This window comes from Colletotrichum gloeosporioides (assembly GCF_011800055.1).
Source record: "Colletotrichum gloeosporioides strain Lc1 chromosome Unknown consensus_97, whole genome shotgun sequence".
Lineage (NCBI taxonomy): Eukaryota > Fungi > Ascomycota > Sordariomycetes > Glomerellales > Glomerellaceae > Colletotrichum > Colletotrichum gloeosporioides.
Window position 1 is genome coordinate 80,021 of NW_025544742.1, and position 22,482 is coordinate 102,502.

General features: G+C 51.6%; 5 protein-coding genes across 5 annotated transcripts; 2 read left to right on the forward strand and 3 right to left on the reverse strand.

Moving 5' to 3' along the window:
- GCG54_00009606 (uncharacterized protein) lies at positions 1-1,162 on the forward strand (the record flags this gene model as incomplete). Its single annotated transcript, XM_045409546.1, has 3 exons — positions 1-74; positions 137-394; positions 448-1,162. The coding sequence occupies 3 exons, from the start codon at positions 1-3 to the stop codon at positions 1,160-1,162; spliced, it is 1,047 nt and encodes a 348-aa protein (XP_045257490.1).
- A 3,309-nt stretch (positions 1,163-4,471) lies between these two features.
- Positions 4,472-5,692, forward strand: GCG54_00009607 (uncharacterized protein; the record flags this gene model as incomplete). The annotated part of the gene is made up of 3 exons (XM_045409547.1): positions 4,472-4,874; positions 4,977-5,469; positions 5,524-5,692. The coding sequence occupies 3 exons, from the start codon at positions 4,472-4,474 to the stop codon at positions 5,690-5,692; spliced, it is 1,065 nt and encodes a 354-aa protein (XP_045257491.1).
- An 858-nt stretch (positions 5,693-6,550) lies between these two features.
- On the reverse strand, positions 6,551-7,374 carry GCG54_00009608 (Oxidase ustYa; the record flags this gene model as incomplete). The annotated part of the gene is made up of 4 exons (XM_045409548.1): positions 6,551-6,814; positions 6,904-7,022; positions 7,080-7,215; positions 7,342-7,374. 4 exons carry the CDS (start codon positions 7,372-7,374, stop codon positions 6,551-6,553), a joined length of 552 nt encoding a protein of 183 aa, XP_045257492.1.
- Positions 7,375-15,933: 8,559 nt separating this feature from the next.
- Positions 15,934-16,563, reverse strand: GCG54_00009609 (uncharacterized protein; the record flags this gene model as incomplete). The annotated part of the gene is made up of 2 exons (XM_045409549.1): positions 15,934-16,086; positions 16,141-16,563. Coding segments are annotated over 2 exons (576 nt in total), but the record flags the coding sequence as incomplete, so codon positions are not given.
- Positions 16,564-16,900: 337 nt separating this feature from the next.
- GCG54_00009610 (uncharacterized protein) lies at positions 16,901-22,435 on the reverse strand (the record flags this gene model as incomplete). Its single annotated transcript, XM_045409550.1, has 1 exon — positions 16,901-22,435. The coding sequence occupies one exon, from the start codon at positions 22,433-22,435 to the stop codon at positions 16,901-16,903; it is 5,535 nt and encodes a 1,844-aa protein (XP_045257494.1).
- Between the last annotated feature and the right edge of the window lie 47 nt (positions 22,436-22,482).

Below are 22,482 nucleotides of genomic sequence, written 5' to 3' on the forward strand. Positions count from 1 at the left end.
ATGGTTGCTACGCTGTTTGACGACCGCTGCCAGGAGCTGCGTTCTCCTGGCTTCCTCAACCTGACAATCTCCATGTGAGTCAAGCCCCGGGGAGATCCTCAATGCGCCAAGCACCAGCTAACTTTCTCTGCCTCAGCATCATTCTTGTCGGCCTGCTCGTCTCTTACCTTCCTCAGCACTATCGAATCGTTGCCAGAGGTACTTCCGAGGGCATCTCCCCCTGGTTCGTCCTGCTCGGCACAACCTCAGCCACCGCAGGCTTTGCCAATATCCTGACTGTTCCACCCTCCCGCCGGGATATTCAATGCTGCAGCGAACTTGGAACTTTCGAATGCGCTGCTGGTCTCCTGGGTATCGCTCAGCTTGGCGTGCAATGGATCTCCTTTGCCCTCATGTATGTCGTCCATGCCTATCAGCGTCCGCAGAAAACTAACTTTGCACCCGCAGCCTCGTCCTCTTCCTCGTCTACTTCCGCTACGAGGACGCCAATGTCCCCGATGAAGAGCTCGCCAACGACCCCCCTTCCAAGGGCACTGCCATCATGGTCGGCTCCGTGTGCCTGATCCACGGACTACTGGTCATCATCCTCACTGGGGTCTTCAGCATGGCTCTCCGCGACCACCTCGACTTTTGGGCAAACTTTCTCGGAGTCATGGCCGGTGCCCTTGCGGGAATCCAATATGTTCCCCAGATCTGGACAACCTACCATATCAAGCATGTTGGCAGTCTGAGCATTCCCATGATGTGCATCCAAACCCCTGGTGGCTTCCTCTTCGCCGGCAGCCTGTTTGCAAGGTTGGGCTGGGAGGGCTGGAGCACTTGGGGCGTCTTCGTCCTGACCGCGCTCATGCAGGGCGTTCTTCTTGCCATGGCCATCTACTACGAATTCCAGGAGCATCATGCTGAGCCGCCGCAATCCCCACGCACCTCGGTAGACGAGCCCAGACGGCCAAACCCCATCAGAACCTACTCCGAAGGCTGGGAACAGGGTCTGCCTGGTCCCTACACGGCCCATCCCGAAAGGTACGCTGATACAGAAGAGGAGCTAGAGCACTTGCAAGATAGAGAAGAGAGGCAGGTTGAGAGAGAGACGAGGCCTCTCTTGCGCCCGGGCGGCATCGGAGACCCGCGCAAAAACTACAACACCACGCATGATGACTAAGGAACGGCTGTCGGGCCGGATTAAGCTCTTTAAGCCTCGTATTGGGATTTTTTAATAGTATTTTGCATCGCGACAGCCCCTTCAAATAACTTTATTGCACATAGACCGCCGTTATCTGCTTGCCAAACCGGTTTTGACAGCCAAGTGACACGCCATGCAGATGACATCCACTCTTCTGACACTCCCTGCCCGTTGAAAACTCTGTCTCACTACAATTGTCGTCTGTGAAATCGCACCGTCGAATTATCACAGTCCCAACTACGGCGTTGTAGGATAACTCTGCCCATGACTCCGAGGGGTCAATGTTGGGCGAACGCCGGATCCGAGCGTAAACTGTGTGTTTTGCTCCCCGGGCACGCGGTCTGTGATGAGATGAAGACAAGACAAGCAAAAATTGCCGATGCGCAACCGCGGCCGGGACCAGAGAAGGCTCGTGACGTTTTGATGGGGTAATGATGAAATTTGTTTTTTGGTGGGAGGGTTCACGATCTGGTCTTTCCTGTTAGTTTGCGGAGGAGGAGGGGTGCTCTTGGTGGACCCTTTATTGTTTGGGCGTAGGTTTGGCTGGTGAGAGGACCTCGGGAGGGAGGGTTGAGGGAAGATGGGCAGGGTTGGTCTGGTAGGAGATGGGCAACGTTGGAGTTTTGCGGGAAAGGAACGCTGGGAAGGGTCCCTGGTGGGTGGTGCTTTTTGTGGTCTGTTCTATTGAGGTGGGCGCTTTGCGAACCTGCTTGGTGGCCATGTCTTTGACTTGAGGTAGGGTATAAAAGTCGCTGGCGCATTTGAGCTGATGGCATGGTTTGCTGAGACACCGATGAAGAAGAGGACCATACCGGATCGCTTTCTGGGCTGAATCGCCCATGCTGCGTCGTCCAACGCTGCCTGGGTAATCACCAGCAACGCTGTTAAAGCTGGCCGGGCGGCGACCAAGCATTTCTGACCACCTGATGAATAAGCTGCGGACAGAAGCGACTGATGGCGATAAGGTTGAGAGATCATGCGTTTTGTTTAGCTATGTGCGTGTCTGATGGCTTCGACGAGTCTACTCGACGATTATTTCTGAAATGGACGATTCTCAAGGTTACTCGGGCCGAGTACATTTTGTTGGATGCGCTGTAGGCTGGGGATGCATACGAGATTTTTAAGGGAATGTGACTGTTGGTTTAGAGATACCACGACGCATTCTGAACCGCTTGGTTGTACAAAAGACCCCTTGATGGACGGAGTGTTTGAGGGCTTAGCAGCAGGCAATAGTGGAATCTGAAAAGACTATGCCCGCTACTTGGATCCTTAAAGAGTCCAATGGTCAAGCCTAGCGGGTGATTTAGCATAATTGAATCTGCCTTCTTGGGGGATAAGAGCAGCTCCGCCCCTGACTGGCACTCATAGATTATTCATTAGAGCATAAACGGGACTCGGTGACGAACGGTGAGCGTCAGACATCTGGTACTCCGTAACAACAGTACCGGTGTATTTGTCCTATCAGCCTCTAGCTCACACAGAATGGATGTTCTATACTCTCACCACCGAGTTCGGGAAAGCGAATTTGCGCTACCGAATAAGAGCTTCATAGATAACCTGTACTTATTTAACACCTTTACACTAGGCGGCATGTCGTTGGGGGCGATCAACGCGCATTGTGCCGAGACGTGAATCGTTGTAAGAGTCCGTAATTCCACAGCGCCGGTGAGGTGAGGATGGTCTAGTGTGTTGCTAACTTTCATCACTAGCTTGCTATAAATTGGCATGCTTGAGGCATTTAGGGTGATACTGGACAGAATGCAATATGCTCCAATTTGTTGCAGCACCTCCCTTTACGCGACAGTTGCAAAATGTGGCCTTGAGTCCTTTAGAGTTTCTAATAAGGAGAAGGACCTCGGCATTCAGCAGTGACACTTTGACTATGCTATCTTCCTTCACTTCCGTCCCGCGATTATTTGACGTTACACGCCTTGTCTGATGGTTGTCGTGCGATTTGAAGGAGGTGTTCGAGACGATGGAGCGGTATAGCAAGACCATTCGCAATGCGCCTGATATCTGATGAGTTATCTCCATTACAAATTAGCGCGTAAAGTTTTCCTAGACTGAAGTTCACCGCGCCTGACATATTATAAGTACGCACAAGTAGTATAGACATACCCTTGATGAAAGACACCACAGAGAAGGAAAATACAGGTGAATGATGTGATCATTCAGCAGGACCAACCTGTTTGTTACGTCTGCATCTATATTTCAAATGCTTTCGAGAAGATTAAATCATCCTCATGGGTGTTTTCATTCTGCGTATCTGCGCTCAAGTTCTTCTATGGTTGTATTTGAAAGAATAAGCAAACAATAGTATTGCGAGTACAATTGACCGGCCAAGGTTTCAATGATCAGGTATGATGCATTCAACAGGGCCTGGGTGATGGCCTCGAGATTCCCGGACAGAACCCTGACTTGGTGGGAATGTCGTGTTTCTCCTTTCTCCTTGCTGGTGGATGGCTTTTGTCCCTGGAGCCTCAAGCCTTGGGTTGATTTACGTTCAACTACAACAGCCTGACTCCTTTGCCGTCACGGGGATGCAGAAAGATTTTGTTATAATTGGATATCGGCATTATGGCCTACAAATCTGAAAGACAACAATACGAGGACCAGCATGTATGAGGATGTGAGCGGCTCACCTGACTGACTCCCTTGAGGCAATTAGTGAGAGATCCACTCCCGGTTCTAAAACAAAATGGAAAAGTTTCCGAATCATAACTTCATTTGGCCATGTTTCTTCTTTTTTACTATTCGCTGGTATTAATCCGAATAAAGGAGTCCAGTAATGACTGGCGATGACTCGAAGTGAATCAGGGTGAGGAAACAAATGGCCCGTGAATCACCTGCCGAAGACGTGGTTTGCGCTCGCGTTCTGATTGGCCAAAGCTCACGAGTCGAATGTGTCATGCCTCTTACCCCGGAGCTAAGACGATCCCGGTCCGCGTCGAACTACCCCCCGTCGTCCATTTCCACCTCACCTCGCTTCCTCCTTCAACACCCCGCCAGCTGTCTCCTATTGTATCCTCATCTTAGAACTCCATTTCCTCTTCGTTCGGATAGTATCTAGACTGCATTGGGCTCTCGTCCGTCCCATCTACTCGCCTCTCCACCGCGCGCGCGTCTTATCATCAGTTATCAGTTGCGCCTCCACCCCGCGATCGCCGCCCTTATCGCCCCTTATCGGCAGCCCTGAACCCTACCTTACCTCAACGACGACCGTCCATCGAGGTTCGACCGCACCTCAAACGCGCACGCGACCCCGTTCCAACACAAGTCTCGCCCAGCATGGCTATCTACGGTGCCGTCCCTCCCCCTGAAGACTTCGACGCTTCGGCCGCCGTCGCCGCCGCCCCCGTGATCGAGCCGATTCCCCCGCCACCGACACAGACCCCTCCTGCCCCTCTCGATCCCTCGCAGACATCAACGACCGCAATCGATATCGAAGCGTGGACAATCTCGGCGCTGGAGTCCCTCAGCGTCAGCCCGATCGCTCGCGGCACGGGGACACCCCTCGCCATCAACATCGACGAGCAGGTCAAGAAGACATCGGTGACTATCGCCACCGACGCGGCCGCCGTCCAGCAGCCGCCCATCCGCAGGCCTCTGAGCCGAAGGGACAGCCAGAAGAAGCGAGAACAGTTGCTGAAGGGTAATGAGGGTAGTCGGCAGCGTCGGAGATGGGAGAATGGTCGGTCGACCCCCTTTCTTGCCTATCTGCTCCAGATGACATCACCACATTCTCCGCCCTAGCGTCTCCGTCCTCTACTAACCGCCCTATCCATCTTTGCAGACCGTCTCGTCGGCGTCCCCAACGCCCAGCCTCCCCTCCCGAGCGACTGGGAAGTCCACCCCACATACCCCGTCCAGATCGTCCCCTACGACATTGCCAAGTTCTGGGACACCGGCCTCCGCGAGCGCATCGAGGACAAGACGGCCAAGCTGCAGGCTCAGCGCAAGAAGCAGCAGCGCAAGAACGGCTCGGCCACTGGTCTTGCTATTGGCGAAGTCCCTCGCGACCTGCGTGAGACCGCAAAGCGCACGCCTGCGGTCAAGGGCTGGGTCCGCGTCCTGGAGGAGCCCGTGAGGAACTTCCTCAAGGAGCGCAACGAGGAGAGCGACGCTGAGGGTGATTCCTCCGATGAGGAGATTGTCTTTGTCGGGCGCAAGGGGATGAGTGCAGCTGGCAAGGGGTGGAAGAAGGCGAGACGTGAGGTTGGCAGTGAGGAGGTTGACACAGGCATGGTCTTTGACTCACTAGGCGACGATGAGGGTGCCTCCTTCAAGTATGTCCCTGCCGTGGAAGCTTTTCACTGATATTAGTTGCTAACATGCCCCAGGCGATGGCTGACGCACTCCATCTCCGACTACTACGGCCTCGAGTCCCGGTCCGTCACAACCGGCAACCCCGAGCGCCGCGTAGTCTATGTCACAGTGAAGGAGACGAGCAAGCGCTCCGGCCCACGCAAGCACACAGTCTTGCCACGCCCGTTGTGGGAGATGTGCTGAGCCGCATGTTGACTGCTGATTTCATCTCGCGTGTTTGATATGTGTCCCTTCGCTTCTCCATCTTGTTGGTCTTTTTCCGGGCTTTTCGGTTTGGTTTCCAGGTTGCATCACATGAATTGCATACTAGACCCCTCATCTATGTCGTACTAGAAGTCGAGGCACGCCGCCTCCGGACGACGAATAGAGCTTTTAGTGTCTTCTCTACCTTGATAACAGTGGATGATGACGGCCGACACGCAACGTACGCTGATGACGACTGGGCTTTCGTCCACTCAATCACCTCAGGTGCTGCGTACTCACCACCTTCCATCTGAACGGTTCTCGATGCCTGTTTCTCAGCATGATGCACCTGCTCTCACGGTGGCATACCGACCACCTGATTGCCGTAGCGACCTGCCTGGTATTTAGCATCATCAATCTCGGTTTAGACACTGACAGAGCATGATTAACTTGTCACAGCTGAGACGTGCAATCCCAAGGCCGACACCGGAAATCTGATAGCTTCACCTCTCTAAGGCAGAGGGCAGCAATGTGTAGCGCTAAAAGCCTCCAGGTTTCCACCGACCGGGTGCCTCGGCCGGCCTTGCAGGTCCGTTTTCCGCTAGAGCCAGCCGTAGAGGATACCAGAACAGAAGTTTTATTGAGCTGAAGCCCCTGATGGGGGAAAAGTACGAATCGCCTGTACACCTTCAACGCAGCTCTAGAGGATGCTGGGAGGCAAAGGATTGATTGTCTTCTTTGTCTTTCCTCTCCGTTTCTACAAACGCCGTCTTCACCGTGTAAACGCGGAACAATATTAGCACACCCACCACGTATGCCTAATTGGAATCACGATGAAGTCTAAGTGTTGAAATTTATCTACTGGATATTCTTCTCATTGTCATCACCCCAGCTGTGGTCTTCAGCCCAGACCTTGAGGGCGTCATAATCATAGCACTGATGCTGGTAACCCCATCCCAGACTTCCCCCGAGCTCTTCCGACACCTGCCACTCTATCGTGGTGTCAGCGCGACACTGGATGGCTTGCCTGACGAAGTTCCAGCAGTGACTTAGGTGTCCGAGGTCGATCTCGGTCGAATTGCCCTCCCGCAGCAACTTGAAGAAGGCCTCTCGCGTTGCCCACTGTTGAACTGGTCAATCTCCCAAAACATTTCAAGAAACGCGGGTCTTTCCGTTCAGGGACTCAAGATGTAGGGATGCTGATTACTTACCACGCAATGCAGCTGGTGGAAGACCGATATCACTCCCTTGTACTCGCCCATGGTCGCGTTGAACTTGGGCACCTGCGGAAGCGCCGTCTCATTTTTGATGACGACGAACCCTCGGCCGACTGGTATAACATGTCAACTTATGTGATTGGAAGTTTCCTGGTGCTGGGGGAACATACGCGGCATCAAATCATCCCAAGCTTTCTCGCTCTCATTCGTAACCGGGCCTCCATAGATGGGTTCGGAAATGAGCGTCTTTTTCATCGGTACTGCAGCACAGCCAATATTAGAAAACGTCCGCGACTTTGCCCGCTTCTAATCACAGGGAAAGAACAAGAGAGGTAAGAAGAAGTTTCTTTACTTTGTGGTGGAAGCCACGAGGGCCCTGCGTCCGGTCCGGTGTGCGGTGTTGGTTGACCGACCCCTCGCAGTGCGAGGCACGCGCATAAAGCGACGAGGAAAAGGTTTGAACATGAAAGTGCTATGATGGTAACCGGCGCCCAAGATTGTCGGCTTATCCTGCGCGTCTGCTCGTCGCTATTGGAATCATCGTCGGACCACGTGAGCAACCTGCCCTTTTCACGGCATGTCTCGGAGTCCATTGCCGCAGCTTCTTCGCACCAGCACTGTGTGATGGCAGGCCGGGCAATGATTCTCAATAGCGAGAATTACACTTTTATGGATCAGACCTCAACCGCAAGCTCCAAATGTTCAATAATCGGCGAGCAAAGGGCGTTCATCTGGATGCCGCGCATTCCGATTATGTCCGCTGACATTTTTAGGTTTGCAGGGAGGCTCCAGCATGGCACTGACTGATCGACACCATCCGCCTCAGAATCAGCCCGCTTCCAATCTCTTGACTCGCAATCGTCATATTGCGAGTGCCGTCTTTCCGAGTTGGCGGTAACTGGAAAGTCAGATGAACCATCCTAATGCGAGTTTGACAGACTTCACTCGCATGGTTCATGTCCCATTCGTAGTACGTCCAACCAACCCGATGAAGTATGGAACTCGCCATTCTGCACTCAACCACGCCGCAAAAGAGAAGCATTAAATTTATCCTTAAAAGGTCAGTGGCACCACGTCGTCAACATTCTAAAGCAAGGCCGTAGACATAGCTTAAGTGGCGCAGGTTCTATCTATAAAACCGCTGCCTTTAGAGGTGGCCTGGGGTCTGAGACGCCTGTGGGGCTCCACAAACATGCACGGCGATTTTTTGACTGTTACAGACTCCAAGCTCTAGGGAACAACGTAGTCGGCAACCCCGTACATCCCGTCGGTTGAATGACTAGAACCCGACGGGATCGTATAGGTCCACTAAGACGAAATACCCCCTAACTCAAACACAGACCATGGATACGTTGAGACTTTTAGCGATAGCAATGGTCATTTGCGTAGAGACTTTACCCCAGTTTTGAACTTACAGACGCAAATCTACAAGGCCGGACTAGTCACCTTAGATGTATATAAGGAGTCTACGTTGCGTGCCTCAAAGAGTCTCTTGTGCTACTCATCCATCTCGACCATTCATTCACTGTATCACAGCCAAGAAACACTATCTTTAAACCCAGCACTACCAAAACACCATCACCATGAACTTCAAGGTCCTCCTCGTCACTGCCTTCGCCGCCTTCGCCGCCGCCGGCCCTCTTGGCGTCGACCCGACCTCTGAGAGCGGCGAGCTGACTGCCCGCCAATGCTGCATTAGCAAGGTCGACGGCCAGCGCTGCTGCGGCTTCTGCAGAACTAACGGCATTTGCAAATAAAGAGTATCCGTGCGTACCCTTTCCTCTCCCATTTCACACGTGGTGCATGTTAACTAACAGATTGGCAGCTGGTTCGTCGGTTCTTGAGAGCATGGAGTCGCGTAGCGATATAGACAAGTGCGCATTGGCGTGCCTTGAGCGGGTTAAAGATGTTCTCTTTCATCAAAGTGTACGATGGCCTGGACCAAATTCAAATTGGGCCTCATCCATCGGTATTACACGCCTGCAGTATTCAGAATATACTCAATTTTTTTTTCTTTTCCATTTCCATAATGTGTACTGTCTGCTGTGCCTTGAACTCCAAACCATGAAGTGCTGATACGTAGAAACCCGAAGTAAGCTTTATTTGCTTTACGTAAAACCCCATCTACCGCTCAAGTAGAAATTCCCGTCAAACCTCTCTGTCGCTGAATCCAGATCGTTTAAATTAACAAACTTCCTTCGCAATATTCTTCCTCCAGTTTCCGAGAATACGCGAGCTCAGTTCTGCAACACCACGCCGCGTGTTCGTGACAAATATGGCTTGTAATGCCACGTCGATGACCATGATTGAAGCGCCAAAGCAGACAGAAAGGGCCCAGTCTGAAGGTCGGAGAGAAACAAGACCGAAGGAAGTGGACCCAAAGAACATGACCAAGATTTGGGCAACAACGATCACGACGAACATGATGCCGAAGCCCAGACCGCCCTCGACATATCCGCCCAAGTCCTCAAGCTGCTCAAGTAATCGACTTGTTAGGATTGTAAAAATCTGCATCCAAGCGAGACAGTTGAATACAACGCTGCCTACTCTCAAATCTTCCCGGTCTTTGTATTCTATGATTGATTGACTTCCGTATGCGAGTGAAAGGAGGACTATAAGTTGATAGCAGATCCTTCCGAAGGCCACTTTCATTGTCTGCAGGTTGAACAAAGGATCAGAGAGTCGAAACGGGCTGTGACGAAGAAGGCCCGAGCGAGGATTATCCATCGCCAATGCCATCAAACCCCAAATACCAAATAACAGCTCATACCACATAATATGAACCGGCCGAATCAAAGATCTGGCATGCGCATCTACCAAAGAAGTGACTAGACTAATCAGCGTGACCAACGCTGCTGTAGTCATTGACAAGTACGCTAGTTCTTCGTTGACCACAACAGACCAGCGAGCCCACTGGACGCCGCGTACTGCGCCTTGCGAAAACTGGTTGATGTTATGAAACTTCAAAGAGTTCGTATCAGCCCACGCCGGGACCTCTGCCATTCGATTCAAAGCTCTGAAGACGTCATGGAGACTGATTCGGAAGACCGATCCGTTTGGATTGCCTTCTGCGCTTAAATTGCATTCCGAAAAGGCGCATAAATATGGAAGTGCTTCGCGCTGGTGATTTTGTGGCAACGCACAGAAGTCTGCAAGCCTTATGACACTTGGTCTATCTGTAAGGACGTTGCACTGAGCGGAGACAAGGTTTGTAGTTGACGTGGGTGCCGAAGAGCAGAGGCGAACAAAAATCCCCGATTCTTGGCACAGACGAACGCCGTCCCTGATGCCTTGGAGAAGTGGCGCATTGACTCCTAGTGTTCCGAGATATATCAAGCCATTTGACAAGCCGCTGATGTTTTCTTCTTCAGTCTGATGCTCCAAAGTCCGTAGTTCACCGGGCTCGATATCTTTGTACGCAAGAGAAACCAGTATTAAAGATTGCAAAGCGAGATGATCGACATGATCCTTCAACTTGCCTCTCTCTGGTGGCGATAGTAGCACGCAGGATTCACTTTTGTCTTTCCTGGGATCCCATGTGCGTCGGGCTGCGTATCGGCATTTACTAATCACCGTACGAGGGTCGCTTCTCATGTAAACTCTGAGTTTACCGGCCGCAAGCTTAGCTACGGTCATGGTGAAAAGCCGTCCTCTGGTTGGATTAAACGGGTAGTGGTGCAAAATTTCGAAACCTTCCAAACTCTTGGATGGGAGGGCCTTGACCTCGCTTTCAGCAAAATGGAGTAGTGGTACCTCAACGGCTGGTTCAAGGTCGTTCTCGGCCTTAGATAAGATTCTTATCGTCTCTGAGAGTATATATCTGATGCCAATGTCGATGAGAGAGGGGTTATCTCTGTATTGGTGTTGCTCACTACTCTCCTTATTACAGGTGGGTGTGGCAGACCATGGTATCTTCACCAGGTCTTTGTCGACGGAAACAACAGCGACAGCGTCTGCGTCGTATGGCAAGATTTTGTCTATGTTGATTAGTATGGTACTGATGGCGGATAATTGCTCTGGCAATTTCTGTTCAGCAAAGAGTAATAGTTGCTCAATGTCGTAGCCAGCAGTCCTCTGTTGATTGAAGACACGCTGGATAGCACGTACTGCCAGCATTTCTGCAAACAGTGAGAACTGCAGGTTCAACAAAGAAGTACATAGTGTCAGAATACCGATGAGCCATTGGGCTTTCTCGCTCCAAGGCTCACCAGAACCTTTTGCCTGCAAGAATAGAAACTTCACGAAAGTACCGAAGAGCATACAAATGGTGGCGAGCAGCTCAAGAGAGCCAAAGGGTCCGACAAGGAAATCATGTAGGCGCTTCTGACTTGACCGAGGTGTCTCTAAATTGTTGGGTTTGTGTTGTGTCGCGCGTTGCAGGGCGGAGCCGTGAGCAGTGGAGATGCCGACGAGTACTAAGCAGGTCGCATACTCTGGCCAAGCATACGCATGTGTATGTTCCATTTGTTCTGATTCGGACTTAATCGACTGAAAGAAAATGGCAAAACTCGACAGCGTGACGAGAGTAAGTGTGATTGGATTGGATGCCACGACGCCGATTGCTAACAAGATGGACCCGGACATCTTGTGATAGCCAGGGCTTCTTCGTGCCAGTGTATCAGAACATGCGATCGTTTCCCTGAATATCATCGTTAGTCAGCCCTGAAAAGTATTTTTCTAGTTGCTGTTTTGTAGCGACTTTCAATGATAGATTCTTAGCTTACGGAGTTTACGCTTTCTGCTACTTGTCGAGAACGTGTGCCTCGTTGTCTTCTAGGGGCACTTGTTTCAGGGAATTTCCATCTCAAAATTCTGTCACAGTCGAGTGTAGCCTGAATTGCGAGCTCATCTACATTGCGTTTGCTGGCGTACCCCAAAGGTCCCTCCAAGTGGCCGTCGCAATGCCTGAAGCACGAGCTTGGCGGGACGCGGGAGAAAATGAGGGAACAATGGCAGCGATCCTGCAGCGGGAGAACAGATGACTCCTAGAATGCAGACGTCTATCTAATATGAGGCACTGTGACGTAAATTGTGCTACAGTCTTTCAGTACGGTGACGGGTAATGTGCATTGAACAGTGGCGGTGAAGGCAGACACTCAAATGAGGAGCGAATCAAATTTCAAGGCGGACTGAAAACCTGCCTATGATCAACTCGTGATACGCCAATGACGTATATGTCAGCGGAATCAACCCATTTTAGGGAATCGTGCGCCCATTACTGGCGTTCTTCTGCTTGTTGTTGCCATTCCACGTCATCTTGCCGTTCATGGCGAGGCGGAGTACACACCTAGAAATTAATTAGGCGAATCGTGGGACAGGTGGAAATTGATCACTTAGGCTTCTCAATCAATGAATAATGTTGTGTCTGTCCTCCTTTGATCTCTCGACCTGAGTAATTATGGTCGGGATGATTGACTGGTGTTCAACAGAAGGCTTGCCCCTGTTCTTCCCGCTGAACTACCGAAGATGGAACCGCTGGCAGCTCTCGGCCTGGCGGGCAACATTGTTACCTTCATTGAATTTGCTCAGAAGATACTTACAAAATCCATTGAGATTTATCAGTCTAGCAGCAACACCTCGCAAAATGTCGAGGACTTGAACAACCAGCTGCGCGGCTTTCTCTTTTCGGTTGAACAAGGGCCAATGCTGAAGCCCAGAATATGGGACAGACGGCTGATGCTCTGGAGAGAAGACAATCCGCTCGAACTGCATTGGAAGATCAATGAGAACGGCTTCAATGACGCTATCAAATGTCTGGTGGGCCATTCAACCATGCTTGCATATCACTCACCGGCCAAAGCGGACGTAGCTCTCAGTCCGGTCCAAGCAGTCGCTGCTAAATGTTTCGTTGTTGCCCAGACACTATTGAGGAGGCTGGATCATCTTAGAGATAACAAGGGCCAACATAGAATATGGTCCAGCTTGAAAGTTGCCGTTCAGGAGATTTGGGCTGAGCCCGAATTGCAGCGCATGAAGGATGATTTAGAAACATGCAAAACGGAGCTTCGGCTGCAGATACTCTTAGAGCTAAGGTAAGGCCAAAGTTTCCATCTCATGATCTGGTGGACAAGTCGAATGCGAAAGCTAAATCCTTTTTATTTATAGAGAACGAATGGAGTTTGTATCTACTCGGCAGGCCGATCAATTCAGTGCGATCCAGAAGACTATGCGAGAAACCCTACAGGAGTTCATGCAACAGAACATGCGACTTGGAGAACAACAAGACGCCGACAGTTTCCATACCGTGGAGTCCTCCAAGGCGGCAACGAAAAAGGCAAGACGTCAACATCGGAAAACGCAAGAGAGGGCTTTTCGTCAAATTGAGAGAAATCTGACCAAGCGCAACCTTTTCCTCGATCCGAAAGATTCTCAAAGAGCCTTCGAGGATGTTTCAGCAATCGTGAGCGAAGTAGTCGAATGTTCCTCCAAAATCCTTGAAGAGGATAAATGGCTCCTCAATTCTTTCAGATTCCCTGTCATGCGCGACCGCGAGGAGAACATTCCGGAGGCAGAACGCGCGACATTCGAATGGGTGTTCGACAAATCGGACCTAGCGGATCGGAGATGGGACAATTTTCCGCAATGGTTCGCAAGTAAGAAACCGCTGTACTGGTTCAGTGGAAAGGCTGGTTCAGGCAAATCTACACTCATGAAGCACGTCTTTTCACATGAACAGACAACGTCGCTGATCCAGTCATGGGCGAAAGAGGTGCCGGTCGTCGCGGCTGGCTTTTTCTTCTGGAACGCCGGCGGTCCGATGCAGAAATCACAGGAGGGTCTATTGCAGTCTCTTATATATCAGCTCCTGGTGGCTCACAGGGAGCTTATCCCAGTGGTTTTTCAGGCACCACCACGCCAAGACAACGATAGAGTGAGTCACGAATGGTCGAAGGCCCAGTTGAAAGATCTTCTAGAGGGCATCGTGTTCCAGACAGCAGTGCCACTGAAGATTTGTCTTTTTATCGACGGCCTCGACGAATACCATGGCGACTACGGCGATCTCACCGAATTCATCACCCTGCTAGCCCAAAATGATGATATAAAGATCTGTGTATCGAGCCGCCCATACAGTCTTTTTGAGGTGAACTTCAAGGGATTACCGAGGCTGAAGCTCGAACAGCTCACGCATGATGATATCGTGAAGTACTCTTCCGGTAAATTCAGTGCAAATCAGCGGGTTCGTAAACTGCAGGAAAATGATCCGGATATTGCCGGTCGTCTCGCAGCCGTTATTGTCAAGAAAGCTTGTGGGGTTTTCTTGTGGGTCAAGCTTGTCGTAAGGTCTCTCTGCGAGGGATTGGATAAGTTTGACCGCAGCTTAGACCTCGAGGAGCGACTCCATGAATTACCAGAAGATCTGTTGAAACTCTACATGCACATGCTTATGAGCATCGAGAAGCGGTACGTCAGGCAGGCATCAAAGCTACTTGAGATTGTGTACCGAGCGAACAAACCTCTGACGCTGCTCCAACTCGGCTTTGCGGATATGGAAGACGGCAAATTGGATGCGGCCTGGAAAGCCGATGTCAACTCTTTCAGCGAAGAGGACCTTGATGAGATATGCTCGTCTACCGAGGGACGTCTTAGGTCTCGATGTTTAGGTCTGATTGAAGTGTCATCATCGCTGCCTCCAAACGCTGACTCAAAGTCTCGAGCGGTTGAGTTCATGCACAAGACCGTCGTGGACTTCCTTGAGGATGAGCGGACTAAAAACTACCTTATCGAAAGCCAAGGCGGTTACAATTTCAATCCTTATCCCTCTCTCATGAAAGCCAACATTCTCGCTATGAAACATTCAGCAACCTTTCAGAGCCGGCAACCGGCGATGGTTCTCGCACAGATATGGTTTCAGTTCTCTTGGGCTAGTATCAAATCGATCACCAGGTACGCTGCCGTCCAGGAGACAGCGACAAGCGAGCCTCAGACTGCAACCATTCAGGAGCTTGAAAAGGTTTCAACACGTCTTGCGCAGCTTTACGTGAAAAATGAAACAAGACACGATGTGTCCAAACATGTTCATTGGTCCGAGAGACGGCACGAAGGAGTGAGCATCCATAAAATACAGCAGAGAGGCAGTCTTCTGTCATTTTGCTTGGAGTTTGGGCTGTACATTACCGCTCATGACATTCTCGGCTTGAACAGCAAGCCTATATCTCCTGGTGGATTCTCGAAACAAGAGATGGAGTTTGCACTTCTCATTGAGGAAGAAGCCAGCGAACGTGCTCCTCATAACGATACTAGCCCGAGACCAGTTGAGTGGGCAGCCGTTCGAGAATATTTGAATAAGGCCACGCACTCTTCGCTGAGGTCCTTTCTCAAACTCGGCAGATCCAAAAACAAGAGGAGTGACGAAACGAGTCGGAAAGATAGGGCTCTGCTTCTAAAAGCCCGCCAGTTTCCAGCTAATTGCAGAAACGGGACTCAAGACTTGTCAGATGACCAGCTCATCTTGCAAACTGCATTTTTGTGATTCGGAGACGGACTAAAACTGGTCATGAAGGCGGTTGTGGCATGCTGACGGTGATAAGAATGACACACAACATGCAAATGCTCACTATCCTGGTTGGACATTTTGATCTGTTCTGCAGGTTTGGGTTGCAAATTGGATCCTGCTAGTATGCCTGGTGTGTTTCCTTTATAGAGTGTTCAATTAGTGGTTCTAATGTGCCCTTGCACCGCAAAGGTGCATCGATCTGCTCTAATGGGCCAGCTTAAGCGACCGCCTATTTTTCCTGTGCTAGGACGACTACTTTTCCTGTAACTATACTCTAATCGCTCTACTATTATCATCGTCATTATTACTTCTACTATTATCATTATCGTTATTATAGTTGTCCTCGTCCTCGTCCCTGTCTTTATTATTACTATCGCTATTACTCCTATTACTTTTAATAGGAGTAATTAAGTAAATAGGAAAAATAGCTGCGCAGTCACAGGAGAATTAGGCGGTCTCCAGCTCAAAAGCCTGCTTGACTATTTTCTCTCAGCTACTAGACTAATCAAAAGCTTTGCTTAGAATCCTCTTTAGACTTCTAAAGGCCCAACCCCCGGCATCAAACAATCCGCAAACCCCAACTCCACCCCCTTCATCCGAAGCATAGCATACGCCAGCCCCAAATGGAACCCAAAAAACGGCACCGCGTACTTCATCAAATATTCCTCCGCCGTCATCTTCAACTCACACCCCCCCCCCCCCCCCCCCCCCCCCCCCCCCNTCCCCCCCCCCCCCCCCCCCCCCCCCCCAAGCCGAAACTCCACCGTACCCCCCTCGTGCCCGTCGACGTCCCGTGGCACCACGCTGTCCAGCAGCGCAATCGTGCGCTCGCACCGCGCAATCAGCTTCTCCACCGTGCCCTCATCGTCGGGCCACACGTTGACCTGGATCCCGGCCATGCGCGTGAGCGACTTCTTGGCGATGTTGGAGACGAGCAGGACGTGGTCTGGCAGGGGAAGCATGCCCTCGCAGTCAGGATGGAATCGGGAGAGTCGGGAAAGTGGAGAGCTGCTTTGGTGAGGATTCGGGAGAGGACGGTGAGGCCGGTTTTGAATTGGGGATGGAGGCGTTGTAGAGGCTGATGGGGGCCATTGTTGTTGTTGTTGTTGTGAGTGGTGATGAGAGGGGGTTTCTAGAGAGGAGTTGATGATGCTTGATGATAAGAACTGCCTCGAAGTGAAAGTGGTTACGAGCCATCTTATACAGGATACTTAGTAAAGCGATCGCTAATGAAGACCATCTCGGAGACTTACACCAACGAGGATTGTCACTTTGAATTGCCAATCAAATTCACGGGATCTTTCATCGCCAAACATTCCGAGATTGAAACACTGCTCGTCAGGAGGTACTCTGAGGGATATTCATCACCGCATTAACAATCGTGATATTTTACGATTTCCAATTCCGTCTTTCTCATAAGGTTCTCCTGGACATGGTCCCCTAAACCAGACGTGACAGACGCTAACTCTACTGAGAAGTAAACCTGGCTCTCTCATTCTAATTTTCCAGCTCGACAGCTCTCATCAATACTGTTCCCCTAAGTCCCCTCCGTATCCCCTCAAGCTTCTTCACATAATCCAAGCTCGACTCCCTTGCCGCACGAGCAATGAGAATCCCGGTATCTAAGACGTCGTATTCCGTTTTGCAAACGCCAGCCCACGGCTTCACTTCTTGATCAACATCCATCGCCTCGGGGTCAACATCCCCGAGTCTGCGCTGCGATATATGCCTCTCCACAAGAATCCATCTCTGAATCTCAGCGAATTGCTCTGCCAAGGCCAAGGCGTTTCTGGAGACAACTTGCCCCCCGGGGAGAGTAGCCGTGTACGAAATGCTGGCGCCGAGGCGGACGAACATCTTCACAAAGTCCATCCGTCCGAACGAGCACGCCAGCATCAACGCAGATCCCTCAGACGTGCCTTCTTCGTCAAGCTTTGCGCCGTATTCCAGGAGCACGCGGGCACGAGACAAGTCGTTTTCCACGACTGCGCGGCAGAGAGGGGTGAAGGGGTCTCCCGGAGAAAGATTGACCAAAGTCAATCTCTCTTCTGTTGGAAGCCGCTTCAGCATCTTGAGGAGGCTCTCTGACGCCCTTCTTTGGTTGAATAACTCAGCCAGGAAGTCCTTGCTGCCCCCTCGTACGATATTTGAAAGGTCAAAGCCGTAGTTCAAAACGAGGCTGGAAAGATGGAGATTGCAGAGTGCGCGGTGTAGCGCCGTCAGATTCTGCTGATCCGACTCATAGGGATCCAGCCCAAGACCGAGCAGCCATTGCAAGGCGGCCGGATTCTTGGACTTCGCACAGATGCCGAGCAACCCCGTGCCATGTGTATCCCGCACGCGTATGCTGGCACCATGACTGACGAGTACCTTCGCGGCATCCAGATTTCCTCCAGCAACGGCGACCATCAACGGCGTAAATCCATTTGCGTCCCGAAGGCTGCAGTTGGCCCCAACCTGCAAAAGATACTCGACAGCCTCGACAAAGTCGTTCCTAGCCGCCTCGTGGAGTGGGTTTGTGGCGTCGCCATCGGACAGATTGGCGCCGTGGGTCACCAGTATCTGGATGATTTGCATAGATGTTGATGATTTTACCCTAGTTGCCAGGAGAAGCGGGGAATCGCCCTTTTGAAATTCCGGCGAAAACGCATCGGAGGAAATACGTTGGTTGAAAAAATGGGATAGAACCTTCTGCTCGTTGTGCGCCCAGGCGTGGTCTGGGTTCGTTCGGTCAGTGATCCGAAACTGGCCTTCCGGCACCATGTCTCGGTATCTGGAGGAGTACATCTTCAGGTGCGCCAGAATAGCCAGCAATGCCGCATTTGCAGCCCCATTCCTGCAAGTGACAGCATAGTGTATCGGACTTATCGGGTGTTGATACCAGTCGGTGTGAAGAAGGAGAAATTGGACAATTTCGTGTATGTGCCGCTTGGCGGATCTCTTCTCAGACAAGTGATGCACAGCCAGGTGTAAGACAGTGCATGGGTGAATGCTCTCATGCGCAGATGATGGCGGTGCGTGGAAGTGACGAGGACACTGTTTAGTGATGGCTTCTGGTCTCATGCCATGTTGCAGAAGGCGAAGACAGGTTCTGTAGCAGCCCGACCTGAGTGCGAACACGACAGGGGAGCATTCTCCGCAGGACAGCCTGATGTCGTTCAAAGCTGCACGATCCAGATACTCCAAGACTCTTTCGCAGGTCTTCCATGCTGTCTTGTCTCCCTCTACGATCAGTGCTTCGAGAATGGCCCCAGCTAGGTGGCCCCGGGGCGCCTGAGCTTCGTCTGGTGTTGGTGGAAGACGAGGAAGAAGAGTCGTCAAGTAAGGGGCGAATAGCACGAGCAACACACCGTAACCGATTTCAAGGGCACGCAAGAAAGGTTTCTCGATCGACATCTTCGCCGAGCAAACCTTCAGCAACAAGCGCACGGCCTCGGCATCGCCGGCCTCAACGGCGATCATGAGCGGTGTTCGGCCTTGGTAATCTTCTCTCGTAGGGTCCGCACCGTGTTCGATGAGTACTCGCATGCAAGATGTCGAACCGCCGAGGGCGGCACAGTGCAGAGGTGTCCATCGCTCATGCAGCGTTGCTACATTGGTTGAGAGTCTGAGTTCCTTGATGTAAAAGTCCGCAATGGCCTCGTGGCCGTCGATCGAGGCAATATGTAGGGCGTTGAAAGTGTTTGAGATGATGGTACGCTTAGACCCGGCAACGGATTTTACCTCGAATTGGGAAGTACACGTTCTAGCCCAATAGATATCCGCATAATAAAAGTTCTTCAGGCATACGACAAGACGGAGAGACCCGACTGATACGGCTGTCAGTGCCGAGTCTCTACCGTATGTATCGGTAGCTGAAGGGTCTGCACCGTGTCTGAGAAGCGTCCTGGCACCATCGATCTGGTTATGCATGATGTAGTTGAGAACAATAGGGATGCCACGGGCTGCAGAGCCGGCATTTGGGTCGCATCCATAATCCAATAGGTAGGATAGCTTCTTATCTCGTGATGATACCAAGTCTTCCAACAGCCATTCTAACAGGCTGGTCCCTTCCTCTTCAACCTCATTGAGCTTTTCTACTTCCACGTGAGATAATATATTCTCGAACATCTCAAGATTGCAACGAGATGTTTCTTCACCTTGACACGCCACTTCAAGCGCTGAAGTACCATCTACCCTTTCATGGACAGAGATACCCGCTCTTAGAAGCTTAGACACAAGGTCGCCTCTGCCTTGCTGTATGCAAGCTTTCAGCAATGTGATGGCTTCGGAGGAAGTCTTCAGAGAATCTTTGAAACCCGACGCCTTCAAGATGCAGCCAAAGACATCCCCCATCCAAGGCGGGACCTCGGAATGAGTTGGCAAGCCTTCAATCCAAGTGTCAAGGATGGGGAACAGCGCCGAACTTTGCGTGGAGGTTTCATAGTCGGCCAGTGCCCACATCTTGACTAGAGCATTGAGTGCCGTTACTATAGACGGTCCAGCATCCAGCCCCTCTGGCCAACGAGGGCTCCACTCGGCGATCACCGTCGTCGCGAATCGTTCCCAAAGGCCAGCCCCAGATGCATTACGCGAAGCAAGAACATCTCGCGTGAGGAGGCATTCGTATGCGGAAGCTTTGAGTGGCTCAGAGTACGCTGGGTGGTTCCGGGCTTTTTTCGAGAGACGCCCACCCCTTTCCAGATTGAAAGCGGCAAATATCGTTTCCGCTGGTGACAGTCCACGACCGTCTAGAGCCGGCGCTTTGCAGCCATTCTTGAGCGTCCGTACAAGCTCTGGCGTTGCAGATGCGTTCAAATAATGTAGCACAGACCGCCCATGGTCATCGACAGCATTAGGGTCCGCACCAAACTCGAGCAGGCTTGACGCCAAAGGTTCAGAGCCCCACTCGGCTGCTAGAAATAGCAGAGGCTTCGGGCTGCGAAGATAAAGCGGGTCTTTCTTGCACCACTTCAGGAGATGCAAAGCCCCGAATGGTGGTTTTGGTGGCGACTTGGGACCTTTAATCATCTGCTTGAATGGGTAGATGACGCCTTGAGCGATTGGAGTCTGTCCCCCTTGCATCCTTGCCCTCAGATTCTGGTCCTGGTTCTCGTCGTTCTCGAGAAGGCAATTGATCAGATCAATGTCGGAGTTCGCTGCTGCAACGTGCCAGATGTTTCTCCCGTCCTCATCAGTATCAGTCGTTTGTGCCCCATGACTTAGGAGAAGGTTGAAGACATCGGGAGATTCAGACAGCAACATTGGTGTTTGATTCCTTGGGTTCCGGACGTGAACATCCGATCCAGAGTTCAATATGAGGTGGGTCAAAGCCAAGTCATCGGATTCCACGGCCCAATGTAAAATGGATGTTCCCTTATCCGGAACGTCAGAAGAATCACCGGTCGGTTGCAGAGACGGTATCTCTTTGTGAAGGAAGGCGTTTGGATCCCAGCGCGGATCTTCGGTGAGTCTTCGAACAACGTCCACCTCACGATCCTGGACTGCCTCCCGAACGAGCGTAGTGTAAGCCTTGGGGGTGATGTTTAGAAGTGAGGAGGCTCGCTGGAGATATTCCGGTACAAGTTCGAAAAACCCAATCATGTCGTACACACCCGTGGCTAACATTGACATATCGTTGTAGCTGTCATAGTTGACGACGGCTCTGTCCAGGATTACCGGTAAAACACTACCGAGGAAATTAAGATAGATTGGGGGAAATGGGATCGGCCAATTTCTCAATGTCGATCTCTCTGAGCGATTTGAGCGAAACAAAGTTAGAAAACGCTCGTCGAAAAAAGAGACGTCGGGGTTGTGGTCCATAATGTTGAGAAATTTCTCTGGTGACTGAAGAAAGTTGCACACAAGAAATGCCAAAGTAGCCAGAGACACAGGCTCATCTTGACTTGGCCCAATGATTGAAGAATCAGTCCCTTTCAATGCGCCACCGGCATTCTGGAGAACGACGAGGGTCCCATTTTGATTGACCGGAGTGCGCATGTCTGCTAAGAGCTCCACTGGATCTGCCACGCGTCCGAGGAAAGCATTGGGACCAAGTAAGGCGCAGTAGAACGGTGTTCCCCAGGGGCTCCTCACTCGAATAGACTCCGGGTCGGCAGATATCAGCCACTGGCAGACTTCGGCCATGCCCAACGCAGCTGCGACGTGGATAGGACGAAGCGAAGGGTCGGAAACTTGTGACATCAACCGCAAAAGAGGTTTCGTCGAAAAGCTCGGGGAGGTTGGATCAAATCGTTCGGGCCACTGTTGGCGCGCGTACTCGAGAACCCAATTCTCAAAGTTCCCCGACTTTAGTTTTGGAGAGAAAAGGTGCTTGAAATCGGATTGAAAGGCATACTGTGCCGTTTCGGGAGCTACACTCTTGTCTCGGCGAATACTTCCCCAGTGCTTCTCGACAAGCTCTGGCAGTCTCAGCGCGTACGTGCCATAGGATGGCCGCTCCACATCTCTCTCCGCCAGCTTCGCCTTGTACACGTAATAGTCACATGGCTTGGCTAGCTGAACATCGGGGCCGCAGATCTGCTCAACACATGCCAGAGCATCGTTGTAGGAGTCGTCATGATGGTGAGTGTCATTCAATGTAGACAGCGCAGGCTGAGGCCGTTGTTCTGCGACAGATGAGGAGCCAATGGTGGATAAGCAGAGCTCGAAGTCAAGGTGGTGGTCGGTAGCGGCAGCTGTTCTGAGGCCGCTTAAAACAGCGCGAAGCTTGACCAGGATTTTTTCATCAATAGTTTCCCCTTGAGTAGCCAGATTCAGGTCGCTCAAAGTGCCATTCAAGGTGTCGAGCAGGTTGCGACCAGGTTTTGGTCCGTCGAACAGGAAGTCCAGCTCTCGCATGCGCAGCTCCTCGATAAGCAATGCTAGGCTCTGCGTGGCACCGACAAGCAGCCTGAGAGTAGTGACGACATCTCGAAGCGGCTGCGAGTCGTCGTTCACGGCACGTTGGCGAAGCGAGAGGTACGCCGAGAAGGTCTTCGCGTGGACCTCCTCCAGAGCCTTGGCCCAATCTCTCCCGGGGCTAGCGTCCATGCTGGCGGCGGCGACGGACACCCATCGGCGAGCCTAACTGGGTAGTC